The sequence below is a fragment of the Aquarana catesbeiana genome, linkage group LG03 (genome assembly GCF_042186555.1).
Source record: "Aquarana catesbeiana isolate 2022-GZ linkage group LG03, ASM4218655v1, whole genome shotgun sequence".
Taxonomy (NCBI): Eukaryota; Metazoa; Chordata; class Amphibia; order Anura; family Ranidae; genus Aquarana; species Aquarana catesbeiana.
This window is the reverse complement of record NC_133326.1, coordinates 327165887-327189887: the sequence shown is the minus strand read 5'-3', so window position 1 is coordinate 327189887 and position 24001 is coordinate 327165887. Positions and strand designations below refer to the sequence as shown.

The 24001-nt window shown below is 44.0% G+C and overlaps 1 protein-coding gene across 4 annotated transcripts in view; it reads right to left on the bottom strand.

Annotated features, from left to right (window-relative positions):
- UNC5A (unc-5 netrin receptor A) overlaps nucleotides 1-24001 on the bottom strand; it is a 596423-nt gene that overhangs the window by 274995 nt on the left and 297427 nt on the right. For all 4 annotated transcript variants that reach the window (XM_073620469.1, XM_073620471.1, XM_073620472.1 and 1 more), the window contains exon 2: nucleotides 3272-3520. In XM_073620469.1, coding sequence (XP_073476570.1) covers nucleotides 3272-3520 — 249 coding nt within the window. The remainder of the gene's footprint in view (nucleotides 1-3271; nucleotides 3521-24001) is intronic.

Sequence of the window (24001 nt, the reverse complement as noted above, 5' to 3'; positions counted from 1 at the left end):
CTCCACTGGGGGACACACCTGATGTAAGGTGGGGCTTCTCCACTGGGGGACACACCTGATGTAAGGGGGGGCTGCTCCACTGGGACACACCTGATATAATGGGGGGCTTCACTACTGGGGGACAGCAGATGTAAGGGGGCCTGCTCCACTGGGGGACACCTGATGTAAGGGGGTCTGCTCCACTGGGGGACACCTGATGTAAGGGGGGCTTCTCCACTGGGGACACCTGATGTAAGGGGGGGCTTCTTCACTGGGGGATACCGGATGTAAGGGGGGCTTCTCCACTGGGGGACACCTGGTGTAAGGGGGGCTTCTCCACTGGGGGACACCGGATGTAAGGGGGTCTGCTCCACTGGGGGACACCGGATGTATGGGGGTCTGCTCCACTGGGGGACACCTGATGTAAGGGGGGCTTCTCCACTGGGGACACCTGATGTAAGGGGGGCTTCTCCACTGGGGGACACCGGTTGTAAGGGGGGCTTCTTCACTGGGGGGACACTGGATGTAAGGGGGTCTTCTCCACTGGGGGACACCTGATGTATGGGGGGCTTCTCCACTGGGGGACACCAGTTGTAAGGGGGACTTCTTCACTGGGGGACACTGGATGTAAGGGGGTCTGCTCCACTGGGGGACACCTGATGTAAGGGGGGCTTCTCCACTGGGGACACCTGATGTAAGGGGGGCTTCTTCACTGGGGGACACCGGTTGTAAGGGGGGCTTTTTCACTGGGGGATACTGAATGTAAGGGGGGCTTTTTCACTGGGGGATACTGAATGTAAGGGGGTCTGCTCCACTGGGGGACACCTGATGTAAGAGGGGCTTCTCCACTGGGGGACACCGGATGTAAGGGGGGCTTCTCAGACACCTGAGAGTCTCCGCTGCTGGGGGAGGGGGGCTGCTCCACTGGGGGACACCTGATGTAAGGGGGGCTTCTCCACTGGGGGACACCGAATGTAAGGGGGGCTTCTCCACTGGGGGACACCTGATGTAAGGTGGGCTTCTCCACTGGGGGACACCGGATGTAAGGGGGCTTCTCCACTGGGAGACACCGGATGTAAGGGGGCTTCTCCACTGGGGGACACACCTGATGTAAGGGGGGCTTCTCCACTGGGGGACACACCTGATGTAAGGTGGGGCTTCTCCACTGGGGGACACACCTGATGTAAGGGGGGGCTGCTCCACTGGGACACACCTGATATAATGGGGGGCTTCACTACTGGGGGACAGCAGATGTAAGGGGGCCTGCTCCACTGGGGGACACCTGATGTAAGGGGGTCTGCTCCACTGGGGGACACCTGATGTAAGGGGGGCTTCTCCACTGGGGACACCTGATGTAAGGGGGGGCTTCTTCACTGGGGGATACCGGATGTAAGGGGGGCTTCTCCACTGGGGGACACCTGGTGTAAGGGGGGCTTCTCCACTGGGGGACACCGGATGTAAGGGGGTCTGCTCCACTGGGGGACACCGGATGTATGGGGGTCTGCTCCACTGGGGGACACCTGATGTAAGGGGGGCTTCTCCACTGGGGACACCTGATGTAAGGGGGGCTTCTCCACTGGGGGACACCGGTTGTAAGGGGGGCTTCTTCACTGGGGGGACACTGGATGTAAGGGGGTCTTCTCCACTGGGGGACACCTGATGTATGGGGGGCTTCTCCACTGGGGGACACCAGTTGTAAGGGGGACTTCTTCACTGGGGGACACTGGATGTAAGGGGGTCTGCTCCACTGGGGGACACCTGATGTAAGGGGGGCTTCTCCACTGGGGACACCTGATGTAAGGGGGGCTTCTTCACTGGGGGACACCGGTTGTAAGGGGGGCTTTTTCACTGGGGGATACTGAATGTAAGGGGGTCTGCTCCACTGGGGGACACCTGATGTAAGAGGGGCTTCTCCACTGGGGGACACCGGATGTAAGGGGGGCTTCTCAGACACCTGAGAGTCTCCGCTGCTGGGGGAGGGGGGCTGCTCCACTGGGGGACACCTGATGTAAGGGGGGCTTCTCCACTGGGGGACACCGAATGTAAGGGGGGCTTCTCCACTGGGGGACACCTGATGTAAGGTGGGCTTCTCCACTGGGGGACACCGGATGTAAGGGGGCTTCTCCACTGGGAGACACCGGATGTAAGGGGGCTTCTCCACTGGGGGACACCGGATGTAAGGGGGGCTTCTCCACTGGGGGACACCTGATGTAAGGGGGGCTTCTCCACTGGGGGACACCGGATGTAAGGGGGGCTTCTCCACTGGGGGGACACCAGATGTAAAGGAGGGCTCCGCTGGTGGGGACACCAGATGTAAGGAGGGGCTCTGCTGCCAGGGACACAGATCTGTAAGGAGGGCCTCTGCTTCTGGGGGCACCTGATGTAAGGACAGACTCTGCTGGGTGCACCTGATGCAAGGACAAACTCTGCTGGGGGCACCTGATGGCATCTGGTGGCAGACGATGTGATAGGTGATATGCTGAGGGGTCCCATTGATTCTGGATTATGGCGAGTTGAATGATTTCATTCTATATTACAATGTAATAATAGTAATAATGCTCTTCAATCATCCTGACACCACAGCAACCATGGTGCTGGGATGATTGAAGCGCTAACACCAGACAATGCTGATTTGTTAAAATCTGGAATACACTTTCTATTGTGGTGTAGGATCTGGGCCTGCTGTCCCTCCATCCCTCTTTCCTTCCTTCTCTCTCCTTCACTCCTTCTTTCCTTCTTTCTCTCTCCCTCCCTCCCTCGTTTCCCCTTTCTTTCACCGTCTTTCATTCAGACTCTAACCACACCCCCATTTGAACCACGCTCATATAAGCCACACCCACATTTTACATAAACCAAGCCCATTCTTCACCACGCCACATTTTTCTTTTTTGCTTTGCCACGTCTACAAACGCATGCCCTGCCCCTAATTATAATAAGACTCCGCCTACAGCCAAAAAAATGTCCCTATAATTTTTTTTTACAATGTTGGCAACTATGTTTAACCATACCCTTTAAGCCCCTCCCACTGTTAATGCAATGTGGCCATACCCAGTATTCACCGCAGTATGCTACATGCAACACATTATTACACTCCTTGGAGTGCGCAAAGAGCCCCAGGTCTTTTACAATCCTATTTGCAACCCTCTAGTTGGGGAAAAAAAAAAACGAAGGAAAGTAAGAAACGGCAAATATTTGCGGACATTTACAATCCACAGATTGAGCCTAGCTAAGTCTGGGTGCATCATCTCCAGACATGGCTGATTTATTGTGTGGCTTTATTGTCCATTATTACCTGTACTGCGGTCTGCGCTGTGCTGAATCGCATGGTCAGTTTGGTGGACCCATTCTCCATTGCATTTGAAGTAGATCTGTGTGGCTGGAGTGGCTTTGCAGCTTAGAGTGACTGGTTTATTTTTGACAATGAATACGTCCTCAGGTTCCAAGAGGAAATGTGGCAGCAGTTCCCCTCCTTGTCCTCCTAGGCCTGCTCCGGGTATTGGCATAGGGAATGGATTCACTGGTCCAGAACTCTGCTGGCAGCCTGAAACAAGAGAAAAGAAGCGACTATTGAGTACCCAGCTCACCTGCTGTCTGCACATTGTATGTATTAGCCCCGCTCCACATCTTTTCCTATCTTTCTCCATCACCTACAAGCCTCAAGCCTTTTTATTCTGCCATATTCATCTTGTTATTGATTTTCATGTTTTTAAGCAATGACAAACGTTGCATTAAAAGACACAATAAAGGGATTGGACATTAAATTAAACTATATCCGTGTTACACGTTCACAGACCAGTGGTTTGAAAATGTTTTATTTATTAACACTTTCCTTCCATTGTAATACCACGTTCCCCGCTATACAATAAACATATAAAAAAAAACTGTCCTATAATCACAATCCAGCCAATACACAATTATGAAATACTCATTTTTCTTTTTTACAGCCTATGAATTCTGCTCTGCATGTAACTTTTTACACTGTATTTGCTGTAGGCATTATTTTAAAATGAATCTCCCTTCATTTCTTTTTTAATTCATTCAGTATTGCATTGGAACACAATTAGATAATCTTTGCAGTGTGAATTAGCCTTGATATGTTGCACAGATAGGCCTATTGAACAGGTCTAAAGCAGTGACATAAAACAATGCCATGGGGGGGGGGGGACTCTTTCTGATTTCTTTTTTCTTTTGTATTAGATACTTTTATTCGGTGCCGGTTCACACTGATGCGAGTTCATAACGAATGTGATGCGTCAAAAACATTCTAAATTCGCATGTCATCCATGAAGTAATTGTTTTCAATGACGGTCGTTCACATACATGCGTTGCGATTCTTCCACGAATGCGATGCAATAAAAAAAGGGTCTTGTGTGAGTTTACAGCACTGCGTTGCGAATTTAGTCTCCATAGACATCAATGTAAATCGTTCTGGAATCGCATTGTTGGTTCAGATATGTGCGAATTCCACCACACTACTCTTCACAAAAACCAGGAAGTACACCGGAAGTTAACACCTTTTTTTTTGTACATTATGATTCCATTGGCTAGAACATCAATCGCAGCTATGTCCAACTCCTGAAATTCGCATTAAAATCGCGGTAAAATCATGGTAAATTCGCTGTAAAATTGCACCTCACACAGGACAAAAAAACGTAACAAATTCACAGCGCAGCAGTGTGAACCAGCACTAAATAGAGACAGGGCTTTTTTTTCTCAGAGAATAGATGCAGAGTCACTCTTTGTTTCTGCTCCCTACCCCATAGCTCTTAACTGTCCCTGATTTGGAGGGGCTGTCCCTGATTTGGAACAGAGTCCTTCTGTCCCTCATTCCTCCTCATTTGTCCCTCATTTTGGTCTGATGCATATACCTGTATATAAAGTGTGCTATTTATCTATCAAAAAGTGTTTCCCAGTGCTAAACCTTTCATCCAGTTTCTAAATTGTTGCATATGTACATTTCAAAAGCCAACATAAAGGAATAGAAGTGTTAAAAAAAGCACTTGTGGTTTTAACTAATAATAATTTTTGTATAATTCTCCTTTAAGGGGGCGTAGCAGGGGTGTGTCCTATGCCTACATACTTTTGCTAATAGGTGTCCCTCATTCCCATCTCAAAAAGTTGGGAGGTATGCCTATCCACCTCTGAGCACCATCCCTTGGTTCCACCTGATACCCACCTCCCAGTACTGTCCCTTTTAGAGAATACAGAACCAAGTATAATTTTTGTGCAAAATCATTTGCAGATCATTTTTAATGATAACAAGAAAGACAGTAAAATAGATCCCTGCAGTGAGCAAGGATAGAACCCACTCCAGCAACAGTAGACCTCGACAGCAGTGATAGACTTCACCCCAGCAACAATAGATCCTCCACACAACAATAGATCCCCCCCAGCAACAATGGACCCCACAACAAAATACCACCCCAGCAACAATAGACCCCCCAGCAGCAACAACAGATCTCCCAGCAGCCAGCATCAATGGACCCTCCAGGAGCCAGTAACAATAGACCTCTCCCTCAAGAGCAGATTTCTCCCAGCAACAATTGACCCCCCTCCCCCACCCCCAGCAACATAAGACCCCCCACCAGCAACAATAGACCTACCCAGCAGCAATAGACCTCCACGTAAAAATAGATCTGCACCAGCATCAATAGTCCCTGCAGCACACCCCAGCACTCCTTGCCATTACATACATTCAGTGCTGGAGGTGCCGGAACTGCGTTCCCCCGCGTTCCTGCTTAGAAAAAGCCCTGGTTCTATATTTGCATGAATGTATGCGTTTGTCAGGAAATTAAAAGGATTTGTGTCATTCCTACTCAACAACAGAGCATAGCTTTCCCCTGAGCTTCACAAAGTGAGACAATCTGGTTAATACGTTTACACATCTAAATAGGTGTGCCATTTAAAGTTAGAGATATTTTGAGATGGAACTCCTCCACCCACAAGGCAATACTTATCCAGGTCACATGATTTGGAATTGTGCTTTTCGGTAGTTAGATATATTTCTTTCTCCCCATTGCCTACTTGCATGATTAAGGTGGACCTAATTTTACAGTTTGGGTCTACAGTACATGTTATATATGTATTAGATTGCAGCTTACCAATTCTTAGATGTGGTTGCTGCATTGGTTTTCATTTGTTTTCATTTGTAGACTTTTTTCTTTTATTTTCACATGGTTAAATGGCCAGTAAGTCTGTTATAGTTCAACTTCCTTTAACAGACCAAGCTGTCCAGCAAAAGAGGCAGTTATAGTGATGAGACAAACCATTTATCACTGACAGGGGTGCTTCTAAAGATCAGCTTTTTTTCAGTTATTTAAAATCTTTATCTCAAAGGGAAAAAAATGTAACTGTTTATAAAGTGTTAGCTGGCATTCATGTTCAGCTTGTTAGTCAACTCCATCTAAATCTTCTAGTGCATTCAGCACCACCCTCTCCCCAGATTGACAAGGCTGCTGTCCAAGGGTGTCTCTAAGGAAAAAAGCTTAAAAAAAGAAAACAAATGCAGCCATTACATTTAAGGGCTGGTAAGCAGCAATATTTGTTTTTGGGGTTTAATACTGCTTTAGGCTAGGTGCACACCTTTGCGAGTGGCTGTGGGTGTGGAAATCGCATCTGTTCCCGTACCCGCAACCATCCGCAGCTAAATCTCGCTGCTCCTAGGAAACATGTAAGGCTGCCTTTCATTCTGAATGGGACCCCCACACATTTCAGAGTGAAGAAATCTCATCAGCACCCCAATTACCATAGAAACACAGAGAATGGGATAAACTTTTTAAAAATACATTTTGGAATATAATAGTTCTTTGATGCCGTTGACAAGTAAATAATAATTGCTTCCAGGTAAGGATAATAAATTGTACTTAAAATGGACTTCTTTGGATTATTTGAGGTTAAAGGATGTCCTGAAGGGAAATGTCCTCTGTTCACTGTTGGAACTGCGAGGAAAATATGGGGTAGCATCATGGGACACATGGAGGTATAGACAACTTCAATATTTTGTAGAGTCTCTCCTGAAACTCCTTCGCTCAGTTGGTGAGATAAATTTATGGGAAAGATTAGTCGATCAAGGGGGAATAAATAAACGGGGGATTTCCCATGTATATAGGATGTTGATGATGCCCCAAGATGAGGAATCCCTGTGTCCCTTAGAGGGATGGGAACGGGAACTGAATCAGTTATTGCCTGAAACAATGAGAAGTAAAGTTTTTGATGCTCACTTGTCTTCAATGGACACAAGGATGAAGGAAATAAATTACAAATGACTAATTAAGTGGTATTACGTCCCAGTAAAAAATCAGTCCAGACCTGTCTCCTTTATGTTGGAGGGAATGCGGGGAGGTTGGAACGCGTGCACATATATGGTGGCAGTGTCCCTTAATTCAACCTTATTGGAGGGAAGTATTGGATTGGATAAAGAAAATCAGCGGGAATGAAATTGGATTTGATCCTTGGCAATGCCTGTTCCATGTAACGGGGATGCCAAGGAAGAAATATAGAGCAGCAATTATTCCATTTGTGCTGAATGCAGCAAAGGCATTAATTCCGAAACAATGGAAATCAAAGGTAATCCCGACAATAAAGGATTGGTTTAGGGAGGTAGATAAAATTAGGTTAATGGAAGAAGTAATACATATGCGAAATAAAATTTGTTAGTACTTGGAGGAGCTGGTTGAAATTTAGACAAACCCAGGTTTATGTAAACTATATGGGAAGTAATTATGTGTTCCGCCATTCCCCGCCTCTGTCCCCCCCCCCCTTTCTGGGGGGGTACTAGGAGGCGGGGGATGATGGAATACCTTTAACATGATGGAATACCCCTAACATGATGGAGTATATTATGAGAGGTCCATGATTATGTTGATTGTGTTTTTTGTTTTATGTTTTGTTTATTATGAATGTTATATATATGCTTGGATATATTCATATGGGATTGAATCAAATTGAAATGGAATGTTTTTATATGTATACAAATTTAATAAAAATACAGTGGGGATGGAAAGTATTCAGACCCCCTTGAATTTTATACTCTTTGTTATATTGCAACCATTTGCTAAAATCATTTAGGTTATTTTTTTTTCCTCATTAATGTACACACAGCACCCCATATTGACAGAAAAACACAGAATTGTTGACATTTTTGCAGATTTATTAAAAAAGAAAAACTGAAATATCACATGGTCCTAAGTATTCAGACCCTTTGCTCAGTGTTTAGTAGAAGCACCCTTTTGATCTAATACAGCCATGAGTCTTTTTGGGAAAGATGCAACAAGTTTTTCACACCTGGATTTGTGGATCCTCTGCCTTTCCTCCTTGCAGATCCTCTCCAGTTCTGTCAGGTTGGATGGTAAACATTGGTGGACAGCCATTTTTAGGTCTCTCCAGAGATGCTTAGTTGGGTTTAAGTCAGGGCTCTGGCTGGGCCATTCAAGAACAGTCACGGAGTTGTTGTGAAGCCACTCCTTCGTTATTTTAGCTGTGTGCTTAGGGTCATTGTCTTGTTGGAAGGTAAACCTTCGGCCCAGTCTGAGGTCCTGAGCACTCCGGAGAAGGTTTTCGTCCAGGATATCCCTGTACTTGGCCGCATTCATCTTTCCCTGTAATGCAACCAGTCGTCCTGTCCCTGCAGCTGAAAAACACCCCCACAGCATGATGCTGCCACCACCATGCTTCACTGTTGGGACTGTATTGGACAGGTGATGAGCAGTGCCTGGTTTTCTCCACACATACCACTTAGAATTAAGGCCAAAAAGTTCTATCTTGGTCTCATCAGACCAGAGAATCTTATTTCTCACCATCTTGAAGTCCTTCGGGTGTTTTTTAGAAAACTCCATGCGGGCTTTCATGTGTCTTGCACTGAGGAGAGGCTGCCATAAAGCCCCGACTGGTGGAGGGCTGCAGTGATGGTTGACTTTCTACAACTTTCTCCCATCTCCCGACTACATCTCTGGAGCTCAGCCACAGTGATCTTTGGGTTCTTCTTTACCTCTCTCACCAAGGCTCTTCCCCAATAACTCAGTTTGGCCAGATAGCCAGCTCTAGGAAGGGTTCTGGTCATTCCAAACGTCTTCCATTTAAGGATTATGGAGGCCACTGTGCTCTTAGGAACCTTAAGTGCAGCAGAAATTTTTTGTAACCTTATCCAGATCTGTGCCTTGCCACAATTCTGTCTCTGAGCTCTTCAGGCAGTTCCTTTGACCTCATGATTCTCATTTGCTCTGACATGCACCGTGAGCTGTAAGGTCTTATATAGACAGGTGTGTGGCTTTCCTAATCAAGTCCAATCAGTATAATCAAACACAGCCGGACTCAAATGAAGCTGTAGAATCTCAAGGATGATCAGAAGAAATGGACAGCACCTGAGTAAAATATATGAGTGTCACAGCAAAGGGTCTGAATACTTAGGACCATGTGATATTTCAGTTTTTCTTTTTTAATAAATCTGCAAAAATGTCAACGATTCTGTGTTTTTCTGTCAATATGGGGTGCTGTGTGTACAATAATGAGGGAAAAAATGAACTTAAATGATTTTAGCAAATGGATGCAATATAACAAAGAGTGAAAAATTTAAGGGGGTCTGAATATTTTCCGTCCCCACTGTAATTGAACGAGTAAAGCTTTATTTTTGTGGTCACATAGTACACAAACACCATGCAGGACCCCTTTTGTCAAGCGCTTTTGCTGGTGCTGGAAACCGCAGGGAAACCGCACGGTCAAAAAGACCATGCGATTTCCCTGCAGCCGCATTTTTGAAAAGGTGCATGGGGGGGGAATGCAGGCACTGCAGCCCATTCATTTGAATGGTCTGCCTGTGCCTGCGCAAATGCGGCCCGCACAAAATGCAGAAGTACGAACCTAGGGTCAAGGATTTAAGCAGACCCGATCCTCCCATTACCACTGAAACATTTTATTAACATGTATGCTGTTAAACAGTAATAAAGAATGCTAACAATCAATCAACTAGTCAAGAGGGTGAAGCAGGAACACAGTGGCAACTGGTTTGGCTTTGGAATGATGATGGTTAATATACTGTATATAAACAATATATTTATGATTTATTTTGATATAAATAAGTATATGTAAAGCCAAACTATTTGTATTCACGTTGGATAGAGCAGGAAACGGTTAAACTCCAGTCTTTTGTTTTAATTTTTTTGCTATGTCTGGTTTGAGAGGTATCCTATCATTTCCTGTCTCAATGTGTGTCACTGAGACAGGAAGTGATGGGATACTTCGCAAACCAGACATAGCAAAAAAAAAAAAGAAAGAAAGAAAAGAAAATGAAAACGGGAAATGAGAAAAATGGGAAATGAGAAATGAGAAAAAAAATCTCTGACAAAGGAAAATCCTCCCTTGGACAGCTATTACCAGAATAAGTGTCCCCGTTGGAAGATTTCCCCTTACCTCCTATTCTAGTGTCAACTGTAAGATTTTAGATTTGCTATCACTTTCTGTCCTGGTGATAGTTTGATTACACTGTGTCCTGGTTACAGTGTGATTACTTGCCGGCCAACTCAGGTTCTTTAAAAATAACTGGGCACACTGGATTGTAAATTGCATAGTGCACAGACAGATATGAGTGATAAAATGTAATACATATAGGCAGTGGCGAGACACAAAGGGAGAGGCCGCTCTGGGTGTAGATATAGGACAAGGTTTAATGTAGATAAAAATTCAGAGGCAACTCACATTTATGTGGTTAAAATAAGCATTGGTTCCAGCATAGGGGGTATCAGAACGAGGCTTGAGGCGCAGATGGTTGCAGGCGAGGAAGGATGACGTCACTAGAATGTGACACGTTTCACGAGCGTACAGGCTGCGAGCGACGCGGCAGCCATGCTCCTTCTTCAAGCTCTTGAAGAAGATTAAAGAAGGAGCGTGGCTGCCCCTGCGGCCGGCCGATGACCATCCAGCAGTGTCTGTAGCGAGCCAAGAGCGCCCACCAAGCAGGAACGGACTGACTACACTGACGATACCCCCTATGTTGGGATCAATGCTTATTTTAACCACAAAAATGAGTTGCCTGTGAATTTTTATCTACATTAAACCTTGTCCTATATCTACACCCAGAGGCACCTCTCTCTTTGTGTCTTTTCAGTGTAATTGGAACATGGTTTCTGTCCCCCCCTGATGGCAGCCCTGAGTGTGGGGCCCCCCTTCATCATCACTCTATATATTCCATGGACTTTTTAAATGACCATAAGACTGTAGACTTTTATTATGTTATCTTAACTGTGCATATATTATATATGCCTATACAGCACATGCGCATTAATTCCTATGGCGGTGATGGGGGGGGGGTTTGAAGCACCTGATTAGAGCCAGAGGCTCTAATAGGCTTCAAAATAGGGTAGGAGAGCATTGGGTCCGGAGCCCACCCAGTTGTGTTGCAACAGCGAATGAATATTCGCTGTTGCAACACTGATTCTCCTCCCGGCCAATCGGGAAGCAAGTCTGATACCCATCACCCAACTAGCTGAAAAGACAGGCAATCCTATTGGACGCCTAGGAGGAGGGGACGAGACACACGGCGGAAGCCCCCGTGATCCCAGAAGAGAAGAGGACACAGAAGACACTGCCAGATGCCCGCTGCAGCCTGATCCCCTGCCACTGAGTGCCCGCGGATCCACGATATGCCCACCGATCCCCGCCACCGATGGGGTAAGTGTCGGTGGACTGGCAGACAGTGGGGAAAGGGGGGTTGTGGGGTTTTGAGGTGCCACGGGGGGTTGTTGTTTGCCGCCCCCCTAACAAAAAAAACACCAGCCGCCCCTTTATATAGCACTATATATTGCTGTATGTCAGCACTATAAAAATATAAGTAAAACATCAATACAAGTCTAGCAAAATAATGCTTAATTTGGTAATTTAATATCATAGATCTATCCTATATACATGCCTGTTTGACTGTATATTTACATCTAAATACTTTGTATAAGGACATCACATTTTATAACAGGGTGGCTCAAATTCTGTAATACTCTGTGTCTGGTGTGACACGTGATCACAGAAAGACTTATTACTTTAGATTATCAAGAACAGTTACGCTATCATTGAAAATAGCTTAAGATATTATCGCTATAAACATTCTTCCATCAAGATGTGTCCATTTAATGGCAAAGGAGCTCTGTGACTTTTTAGATGTTATCATACACAATGAAAGCACATTATTCCATGGCCAGATTTTCCCTTCTCACCTGTGTTTGATTTTCTCGAGGGGCAAGTGGGTAAAATGATTGATCTTCACTTTCTCAAGTGATTTTAGCGTTTCTAAGGCCATTGATTCCAACAGGGAAAGGTGTAACACTACCATTTCATTTTAACTTACTCATTGTGCCCTATGATGTCTAACATGATTTATTTCTTTCATTTTTCTGCTATCATCTTCTGAACATCGCTGCTTGTCAGTTCAGACTCTTCAATGCGTTTTCAAATATCTGCTCTTCAAGTTTGCCTCACAAGTCTTAGTGGCCTATTTCTAGCTTTCCAGGAACACAACTGGTTACCTTTTTCAGGACAGTCCTTGGGTTCTGTTTTTTACAGGGAAAACTCCCCTTTAAATACAAAGCAGTGATCAGTAGATCAGTCAGATGGGTCAGTTACTTTCACCTTTGCTTTCACAGTCCCATGACTATGCTTGAAAATCCTTGTGCTATCAGTTTTATGGAATTCCTAGCACACGCCACGTGCAAGTTCCCTAGCTGAGATTTTCTTGCAGACTTGCATAAAGAAAGCACATAATGCAGCAAGATGTATGACCCCAGAAAATGATTGCATTGGACCGTTCAAGCAGCAGATTGGAGGAATGAGGATACAATAATCAGTGTAATTTACATAATGCTACACTCGTACATCGCACACAATATGCAGATCTCTGCTCAATAATTCAAAGTACTGTATTAGCTGCTCTATAAGGAGGAACTCCATCTTTTTTTCCTGTAAAAAAAAGAAACTCTGCTGCGTTTTTATTTCTTTGTATGGAGAGATTTCAGCTTACTTTCTGTCCTGAAGATACAAGAAGTGAGAGGAAACATCAGCAAAAAAGGTAAATCCGACCTTTGGCAATTGTTACTGGGGCAGGTGTCTCTGTTGGAAATATCTTCTGTACTGCTGTTTCACTGATTTGCCATTTCTGTAAATCTCCCACTCGAATGAAAAAAAAAAACAAGTACTTTCAACTTTTTCATATTTGCTACCTGTGCAATTGCCATGTAGTCTTCCATTTTTACATAGATATTTGGATAACAACCCATTTTTATAATTATTTATGTTGCTGCCTAATCACAAACTCTTCCAATTTTCCAGTTGTATTTGTGCCAAAGGTAGTCTGTAAAAACAGATGCACAGGAGCTCCTACGTAATATCTGAATAAAAAACAACATTTCAGAACATAACAATTTCTACCTAAGCCCCATACACAGGCAAAGCCATGTAAGGAAATAATAGTGGTCTGAAGTCATTTTCAATATACAGTATTTAAGAAATCAATCAACTGAATGATCGGACGAAGAACGATGTAACCTGCAGTTTACTAAATAGGTGAAAATTTAGAAGCAATAATATATAACAGGTTCAGGGTGGCTAGGAGCATGCATACACTACAGAATAATAGAAAATAGGTTATGAAAGCTGCACAAACACAGACTCTTGAAATCAATGTCTCTATGACTCAATCAGGATAACATACAGTATGACTGCATAGTATAGTCTCTATAACAACAAAGAGGTCTAGCTGAGAGTCACCACATAAGTAAAACAGTTCAGAACATAAACAGCTACTTGCATTTATCCTTATGGACAGCATCCCTCACAGTGGAGTCTAGGATAGATCCGGTAACACAGGTGAACGGCTAGAGGGAATCAAGGACCAAGGGCCACCTTACTAGTATTGCAGTACTTTGCACTTTCTTCTAGAGAAGCTGAATGCTACTAAGCGCCTGCCAGGCATGCAGTTAAGGGTCTCTCTCCTGGCTGCAGATTACTTGCCCACCTAACCCTGACTCATCAGGTGTAGCCTCTTTGAGCTGCTGAGGGAGGAAAGCTGAGGAACTTATCTAGCCTGTGCGTATCTAGGAACCCAGGGAGTTGTGGGTGAAGGAGTTAAAGGGGCCTGGGCCAGCATTTGAGTGAGTAAATGGGCACTCCACTACAAGTATGTGTGTTTTCTACTGAGAAGAGGTGGTTTTGATTTCATATGCCTATCAATACAGAAGTAAGCACAGTAAGGGTTATCAATCCCTACAACAGGCTTTCTCAATCAGGGTTTTGTGGAACCCTAGAGTGTCTCCAGAGATTGTTTGGGGTTCCTTGAGCAGTGAGCAGCGGTGGATTGATCTCTTGCCTACTCTGACCACCAGTGTTAGGGGACATTGCACATGACGGAAATTAAACTGTTTTATGGATGGGTTTACTTCCACTTTAAGGCAATACACACTGCTTGAAGGAAATGTACAGTCTTTTATTTATTTATTATGTTCAGCATTATAAAGAGAAACATCTCTTTTTAATTAGCTAAAAATTAAATAATTTTTATGAAGATTTTAAATTGACCACTAACAGTAAATATAGTGAGCCATAAGAAAAGAAGATCTTTTTCCACATTCTCTACAGCAGTTGTTCCCAAACTTTTCTATGACCCAAACGCCTAGAAAATGTTTGATTAATGTTCACACCCCCTTAAAAAGTAATATCACGTTTGAGAATGAATAAATCTCATTTCTAATTTTTGAACCACAATTTGAATTGCACACAATACTGCGGGTGAACAAATGAAACTTAAAAGAATAGGCTTTCAACATTTAAATGCAAATATAAATTGTGCAATTAGAGTCTAATGTATTCAGAATAAAAATTGTAAATTGTAATTGCAGGTCTGCCTTTGGATTCAGGCAATTTCTAGATTTTGTCCTGATTGACAAAAGAGAACTCAATCCAGATTCACACAAATACATAGCTCCCAACTGTCCCTGATTTCGAGGGCCTGTCCCTGATTTGGAACAAAGTCTATCTGTCCCTCTTTCCTCCCTAATATTGGTCTGATCTATATACTTGTATATAAAATGCATGTATTATCTTTCAAAAAATGTTTTCCAGTGTTAAACCTTTCATCCAATTTCTAAATTGCTACATTTTTTTTTGTATAATTCTTCCTTAAGGGAGCGTGGCAGGGGGCATGTCCTATGCTTACATACTTTTGCTAATAGGTTCCCATCTGAAAAAGTATGGAGGTATGCAAATGTGTCGTTGCAAATGAAATAAATGGTTTTGCACCAAGTCTTGGAAACATATCCAGTGCTGCACACCAAAACTCCTTCTGAAGTCTTGCTTAGGTATTACATTTCAAGAGCTTAATGTGTCCATAAATCAGTAAGATCTTCTTTCGGCTCTTCATTCACTTATCCAAATTGTAGGAATAGGGATTCATGATCCTTTCTTCTGACAGCAAAATATCCATCAAATTGTGTAACAATGTACATTTATGATTTTATGAGTGAAACAATTCACAATGATTATGTCAGAAGTTGCTTTATGCTGATTTTAAACAACCAATTATTTACTTTACTTTTGATTAAATAAACAATGGGACTATTGCCTATGCGACAGAACCATCTACTAGCACTTCTCAAGGCACACTGGCAGCTGGCTGAGCAATGACTGTCTGTGTTGCAATGCCTGAAATCCATTTTGCAACCCTGGGGTTGCAGAAAACCCAGGTTGGGAACACCAACTCTATGGCTATGCTGTCAAAACAGACCTGACATACCCCCTTCCTCTTTCCCCTTCCTATCGTGATCGGAGGAGGATGGTGGACTGATGCTGTGTCCCTGGGCTGCACAAGCAGGTTTCCTTAGAATCTGCAGTTGACCTGTTGCCAACCTAGACTCTCAGCCTCCTCTCCCTTTTCTCCCCCACATGATGGACTGAAGGTTTTTCCTTTGGATCTAAGTTACAGGTCCGGTCATTTTTGGACCCCAGCCTGCGCACATATGCCGTGCCCATTATCTTGGTGTGGCGCGTTACTGCATAGATTGGGAACCTTTTCCTGATATACCAGTTTCCTATAATACCATTTGGAGGACTAATTTTTGAGGTGATTTTTGGTGCACACGGCCTGGGAGACCTATGTGAAACTGATTTTATGCCATGGATACATTCATAGCATGTGTATGTTGGAAGTGAGTATGGCTTTCACACAGACCTTCACTGGGTGTGGGGGGATTGTTATCCAAGTTGTGTGTGATGCTAATTACTCTTTTTGATTTTGTAACTCTGTAGATGGTATCTCTCACTTGACGAACCCTGATGAAAGATTCTCTGAAACGCGTCGGTTCAGTGAGATTTATTACACTCTGAGTTTGGATTTGTTTTCCATTTTGATGCTATTTGTATTCACCAATCACGTGCATTTTGTTTTTTGATGTATTCATTTTGTACATATAGTCTCTGTATTTGAACTGTATATATTTTGTTTGTGTGTTTTTTTTTTCCTACTTTTGTAATAAAAATAATTTTATATCTACATTGTATTATATATGGTAGTGCCTTCAAAATCCCGCCCAAAGGGAACTTTTTGGTCTTTTTCAGATCTATGGGATGCAGCACACCCTCTCTGTTTTACTGCTTTCTGTCAGACTTTTCTCTTTTTTTCCAGGAATATCCATGGCCGCCGGGTCCGGAGGTCCGCATCATGGATCATGGTAAATGGGCGATGACAGCGGCCATTTACCAAATGATCACGCTGTCCAATGACAGTGTGATCACTTGTAAAGAAACAGCTTGTCCGGTTCGACTCCTCCCCTCTCCTAACGCTGATTGGTACAGCGTGTGAGGAGAGGGGGAGAGCCGGGTGCAGCAGCACTGTGGGTCTGGATCTGAAGTTCCCACAGCACTGATCTGTGCCCAGCCACGGATCATCCATCCATTCATACTCCATCCGTGCTTTGTTCATGGCTCATCCATGATTCATACATGCTCCATCCATTTCTCATCCAGCCAACCATGCTCCATCCATTCTCCATGCATGCTCCATCCATTTCTCATCCATCAATCCATGCATTATCCGTGCTCCATACATGCTCCATGCGTGCTCCATCCATGTCTCATCCATCCATCCATGCTCCACCCATGTCTCATGCATCCATCCATGCTCCAACCATGTCTCATCCATCCATCCATGCTCCATGTGTTTTCCATCCATGTCTCATCCATCCATCCATGCTCCATCCGTGCTCCATACATGTCTCATCCATCCATCCATGCTCCATCCGTGCACCATACATGTCTCATCCATCCATCCATGCTCCATCTGTGCTCCATACATGCTCCATGCTTGCTCCATCCATGTCTCATCCATCCATTCATGCTCTATCTTTGCTCCATACATGTCTCATCCATCCATCCATGCTCCATCTGTGATCCATACATGCTCCATGCGTGCTCCAACCATGTCTCATCCACCCATCCATGCTTCATCCATTCTCCACGTGTGGTCCATTCATGTCTCATCCATCCATCCATGCTCCAGCCATGCTCCATACATGCTCCATGCATTCTCCATCCATGGCTCATCCATCCATCCATGCTCCATTCATTCTCCATGCGTGCTCCATCCATGTCTCATCCATCCATCCATGCTCCATACATGTCCATGCATGCTCCATCCATGCTAAATCTGTGCTCCATGCGTGCTCCATCCATGGCTCATGCATCCATTCATGCTCCATGAGTGCTCCATACATGCTCCATCCATTCTCTATCCATGGCTCATTCATCCATCCATGCTCAATACAAGCTGCATGCGTGCTCCATCCATGGCTCGTCCATCCATCCATGCTCCATCCATGCTCTATCCATGGCTCATCCATCCATCCATGCTCCATCTGTGCTCCATCCATGGTTCATACATCCATCTGTGCTCCACTCATGGCTTATCCATCCCCATTCATGGCTCACCCATCCTCATCCATGGCTCATTCATGATCATCCATGCCACATCATCAATCATCCATGCTACATCCATGCCACATCAATGGTCATCCATGCCACATCAATGATCATCCGTGCCACATCAGTGGTCATCCATGCCACATCCATGTTACATCAGTGCTCATCTGTGCCACTACAGTGCCTCACAAAAGTGTAATAGGTAGTCAAATTAGATTTGAAATGTATGTCCCTGATGGTGCTCCTTGCATGTTGGGCCTCTCTATGTGGTCAGGCTGTGGAAAAGTCTCACAGATGTGGTATCCCCATACTCAGTAGGAGTAGCAGAATGTATTTTGGGGTGTCATTTTTGCTATGTACATGCTATGTGTTAGAAGTATCTTATAAATGGACAACTTTGTGTAAAAAAATGTGTTTTCATTTTCTTTCCCACACAGGTGGTATGGCCATACTCGGGAGGAGTAGCAGAATGTGTTTTAGGGTGTAATTTGTGGTATGCATATGCTGTGTGTGAGAAATAACCCGTTAATATGAATTTGTGGAAAAAAAAAAAAAAAGAAAAAAAACTCTTTATTTTGCAAAGAATTGTGGGAAAAAAAATGACAACTTCAAAAAACTCACTAATTATCTTAATAAATTTCTTGGGCTGTCTACTTTCTAACAAGGGGTCATTTGGGGGGTATTTGTACTGTCCTGGCTTGTTAGGGTCTCAAGAATTAAGATAGGCCATCAGTACATCAGGTGTGATCAATTTTCAATGATTGGCACCATAGCTTGTAGACTCTGTAATTTTCACACAGACCAAATAATTTACACTGATTTGGGTTATATTTACCAAAGATTTGTAGCAGTATAAATTTTGGCCAAAATGTAAGAGGAAAAAATACTAATTTGCAAAATTTTATAAGGAAACAAAGAAATTAGCATTTTTTACAACATTTTTGGTCTTTTTTCATTTATAGTGCAAAAAAAAACCCTGAGGTGACCAAATACCACCAAAAGAAACCTCCATTTGTGTGAAAAAAAAAACAATTTTATATGGGTACAGTGTTGCATGACTGAGTAATTGTCATTCAAATTGTGAGAGCACTGAAATCCTAAATTGGTCTGGTTAGGAAGAGGGTTTTGGTGCCCATTGTGCAAGTGGTTAAAGAAAGTTTGCATTTTTATTGTTGCGCTTTAAGCATTATTAAAATTGCCGCTCTCCACTAAATGGTGAACCTAACTAGAACCAAACCCAGGCACATTCTGCTCATCACTAGTAGGGACCTAAGATTGTAAGCTTCTTGATGCTAGGGACTGATGCAAATATATAATATACAGTATAAAGTGTTGCATAAATAGTAGGCACTACATAAATAATAATAAATAGATAACATTATCACTGGCCTGACATGCCCTTACAATCACTCTGTGGTATCTTTGTGTCCCTCAGGACTGTTATTCCAATAAAACATATTTTATTGTAAAATAATCTTTATTCCTCAAATTATCCACAGATTTATGTAAGCATGGAGCAGAGGATGAATTCAGGATCTCTACCGGAGATACACTGTACCTCTTAGTGGGTATTAATGGTATCATTTTGGGCCCAGCTGGTGGCTCACAAGAATCTAGTGCTAATGAATATCTCCAGTGCTGGAAGTATAAATGTTATTGTATTAGCTCTCAGGTAAGCTCCAAGTTAATGAATAATACATTTCAAACAATATTCTTCCCTATTTCCTTTGCCAAGTAACAAAAATAGAAGGAAAATTCCAGGCAGCGCATGAAAGAAGTCAGGAGTCACATTTGACTCGAGAATCTATCTAGCTGCCTGTCACTTTACTATTTTATGACTTCCTGACACCTAGTTTCTCATACTTCTGCATGTAACAGCATTCCTCCATGCTGCATATTATGATACCAAGCCCACCTTGCTGACTGCTTTCAAGTTTGATTTCCTATTACTCTGCATTATTTACAGTGTTCTCTACAAATGTAAAGACTATCTCAAGTAACATTAAAACTCTTATGCCCCGTACACACGGTCGGATTTTCCGACGGAAAATGTGTGATAGGACCTTGTTGTCGGAAATTCCGATCGTGTTTAGGCTCCATCACACATTTTCCATCGGATTTTCCGACACACAAAGTTTGAGAGCAGGCTATAAAATTTTCCGACAACAAAATCCGTTGTCGGAATTTCCGATCGTGTGTACACAAATCCAACGCACAAAGTGCCACGCATGCTCAGAATAAATAAAGAGATGAAAGCTATTGGCTACTGCCCCGTTTATAGTCCCGACGTACGTGTTTTACGTCACCGCGTTCAGAATGATTGGATTTTCCGACAACTTTCTGTGACCGTGTGTATGCAAGACAAGTTTGAGCCAACATCCGTCGGAAAAAATCTGACGGATTTTGTGGTCGGAATGTCCGATCAATGTCTGACCGTGTGTACAGGGCATTACAGTGGCAGCAGAAACATCATCTGGTGCATGGTCTTCCCCAGACATTAGTGATCAGTTCATATACAGCAGAGGTCTTCAAACTGCAGCCCTTTGCTTGTCTTTATCTGGCCCTTGAGACATTATTTCTGCCACTGACACCAACAGTGGGGCATAATTCCTACCATTGACACCAATGAAGGGGCATAATTCCTTCCACTGACCACAAACATGAGGTGTTATTCCTGCCAACGGCACCAAATATGTCCCCCCAATACAGTGCCTTAAAAAAGTATTCATACCCCTTGAAATTTTCCACATTTTGTCATGTTACAACCAAAAACGTAAATGTATTTTATTGGGATTTTATGTGATAGACCAACACAAAGTGGCACATAATTGTGGAGTGGAAGGAAAATGATAAATGGTTTTTAACATTTTTTACAAATAAATATCTGAAAAGTGTGGTGTTCATTTGTATTCAGCCCCCCTGAGTCAATACTTTGTACAACTACCTTTCATTGCAATTACAGCTGCAAGTCTTTTTAGGTATGTCTCTACCAGCTTTACACATCTAGAGACTGACATTTTTGCCCATTTTTCTTTGCAAAATAGCTCAAGCTCTGTCAGATTGGATGGAGAGAGTGTGTGAACAGCAATTTTCAAGTCTTGTCCTAGATTCTCAATTGGATTTAGGTCTTGACTGGGCCATTCTAACACATGAATATGCTTTGATATAAACCATTCCATTGTAGTTCTGACTGTATGTTTAGGGTTGTTGTCCTGCAGGAAGGTGAACCTCCATCCCAGTCTCAAGTCTTTTGCAAAGTCTAGTGCCACGTACACACGATCGCACATTCCGACAACAAAATCCATGTTTTTTTTCTGACGGATGTTGGCTCAAACTTGTCTTGCATATACACAGTCACACAAATCTTGTGGGAAATTCCACACGTTAAGAACGCAGTGACGTACAACACGTATGACGAGCTGAGAAAAATTAAGTTCAATAGCCAGTGCGGCTCTTATGCTTGATTCCAAGCATGCGTGAAACTTTTTGCGTCGGAATTGTGTACACACGATCTGAATTTACGACAACGGATTTTGTTGTCAGAAAATTTGAGATCCAGATCTCAAATTTTGTTTGTCGGAAATTCCGACAGAAAATGTCCAATGGAGCCTACACACGGTCAGAATTTCCAACAACAAGCTCCTATCAAACATTTCCCGTCGGAAAATAACAGGTTTTTTCTAAGACTGCCCTGTATTTGGCTCCATCCACCTTCCCATCAACTCGACTAGCTTCCCTGTCCCTGCTGTAGAAAAGCATACCCACAACATGATGCTGTCACCACCATCTTTCACTGTGGGGATGGTTTGTTCAGGGTGATGTGCATTCTTAGTTTTCCGCAACATATAGCATTTTGCTTTTAGGCTAAAAAGTTCAATTTTGGTCTCATCTGACCAGAGCACCTTCTTCTGCATGTTTGCTGTGTCCCCCACATGGCTTCTCACAAACTGCAAACAGAACTTCTAATGTCTTTATTTCAACAATGGCTTTCTTCTTGTCACTCTTCCATAAAGGCCAGATTTGTGGAGTGCATGACTAGTAGTTATCCTGAGGACAGATTCTCCCACCTGAGCTGTGGATCTCTGCAGCTTCTCCGGGGGTACCATGGCTGCTTCTCTGATTGTCAGGTCACCTGAGTCCAGGTGACAGATGCACTCCGTGGAAGTCAGGATTGCACAGCTAAGGTAGTGGACCCTAGGACTGACTGCTGTGGATTGAACTCTGGGAGGTTCAGGAAGCAGGTCCACTGGAGCACCAACACAGATCCCACTGGGAGCTAGAGCATAGATTCCCCAGGGTGCGGAGTCTAAGAGCCAGCAGGTGTTCACCAGAGCCTCTAGTAGTGAGGATGGACTACTGGCTACTACTACTACTACTAGTCTGGCTCCAGGTCACGGCCCCCAGGGTCTCACAGCTCAACAAGGACAGTAAAGGGATAAGCCAAAGGTCTAGCAGCCAAAGGTCAGGGTCACAAGCAGACAGGGATAGTCGAGAACAGGCTAAGATCGGTAACTGGAATCAGACGTAGGAGACACAGCAAGTTGCACATGAAAGCTAAACACACAATGGTTGATCAGCAAGGTTGGCTTGCAATGCACATGTTAATATAGTGTTCCTAATTAGAGGCTGAGGTGGAGCTATGCTGAGGGAAGATTATATAAGCAGTCAGGTGAGGGTGGCTGGCCTCTAAAGGTGAACACATGGAAGAGAGGTAAGCTGACAGACAAAGATAACTGCATAACCATGACAGTACCCCCCCTCCCCCCGCCTGGGCCCAGGCTTAAAGAGAAAGTCCAAATAAAACCTCCTCAACAGACGAGGCACAAAGATCTCAAATGCAGGGATCCAAGACCTCTCCTTAGGACCAAACACTTTCCAATGTATGAGGTACTGAAGAATGCCTCTACGGTGACGGGAATCCAGAACTTGACTAACCTCATACTTTAGATTATCCTCAGAGACCGAAACTAAGGTAGGGAGGGGATGAGAGGACTTATTGAGGACTAAAGGCTTCTTAGGAATGAGTAAGGGCATGAAAAGACCATCAGGAGTCTGAGCAGGGTCACCCAGACCCTTAAAGATGAGCTGGACATCCAGCAAAGAACCAGACTGGGCAGAGGTCTGTGGATCCCTGAGGCCAGGTTGGTTAGAAGGTGATGTGTCACAGGAGTCAAGCTGGATAACTGAAACACAAGCAGAATGCAGAGAGTCCTGAAAAAAAGGTTTAAAACCCCACCTGGCCGAATGGGGCAGTCTATCCAAAGGATGGATAGAGCCTCTTAGACAGGTTTGAATGGACGTAGTAGTAGAAGAGTGAGGCCAGGTTATAGAAGGTCCTGAATAAGAAAAAGCAAGAAGCTCAATGGGCATAGGCTGGACTGGCATAACTGGTGCAGAGGCCAACTGAATAGCATTGCCGGGTGTAGCGACTACCCTGATCGCAGGGCATAGCGACTGTGGAACTGGTGGACAAGTTAGCCTGGCTGTACATCCAAGGGAGTTTAGGGACAGGCAAAGATAAATGGTTATGCAAACTGGAGTGAATGATCGGCTCAGATTCACAGGTGGGCTCCTCATCCAGATTGCCACATGACCTAGGGAGTGCATCAGCCCGACTATTGCAGGACACATCCCAGAAATCGCTATATGCAGTGGGAAGAGCAGAATATACTGGGATGGTGGCAACAGGAAGTTTCTTTTTTGGGGCAACCTTGAGTAGGCAGGATGAGGAACAGGTGGAACCCCAAGCCAAGATCTGTCCAGCAGTCCAGTCAACGTGTGGAGAATGGAGCTGTAACCAAGGAAGACCTAAAATGATAGGAGATGAGGCCTTAGATGAGATAAGAAAGGATATCCACTCCTGGTGGAGTGTCCCTATGGACATCTTAACAGGAAGGGTCGGGAAACAGATAGGGCCCCCTGGGAGAACAGTGCCATCAATCGCCAAGACCACCAATGGCGTTATGAGGGGCAAAAGGGTAAGTCTCATGGAAGATGCAGTTATCCCAGTCCATGAAATTGCCAGCAGCTCCGCAATCCAGATATGCCAAGACAGAATGAGAGGAAGCGCCGATTTGAA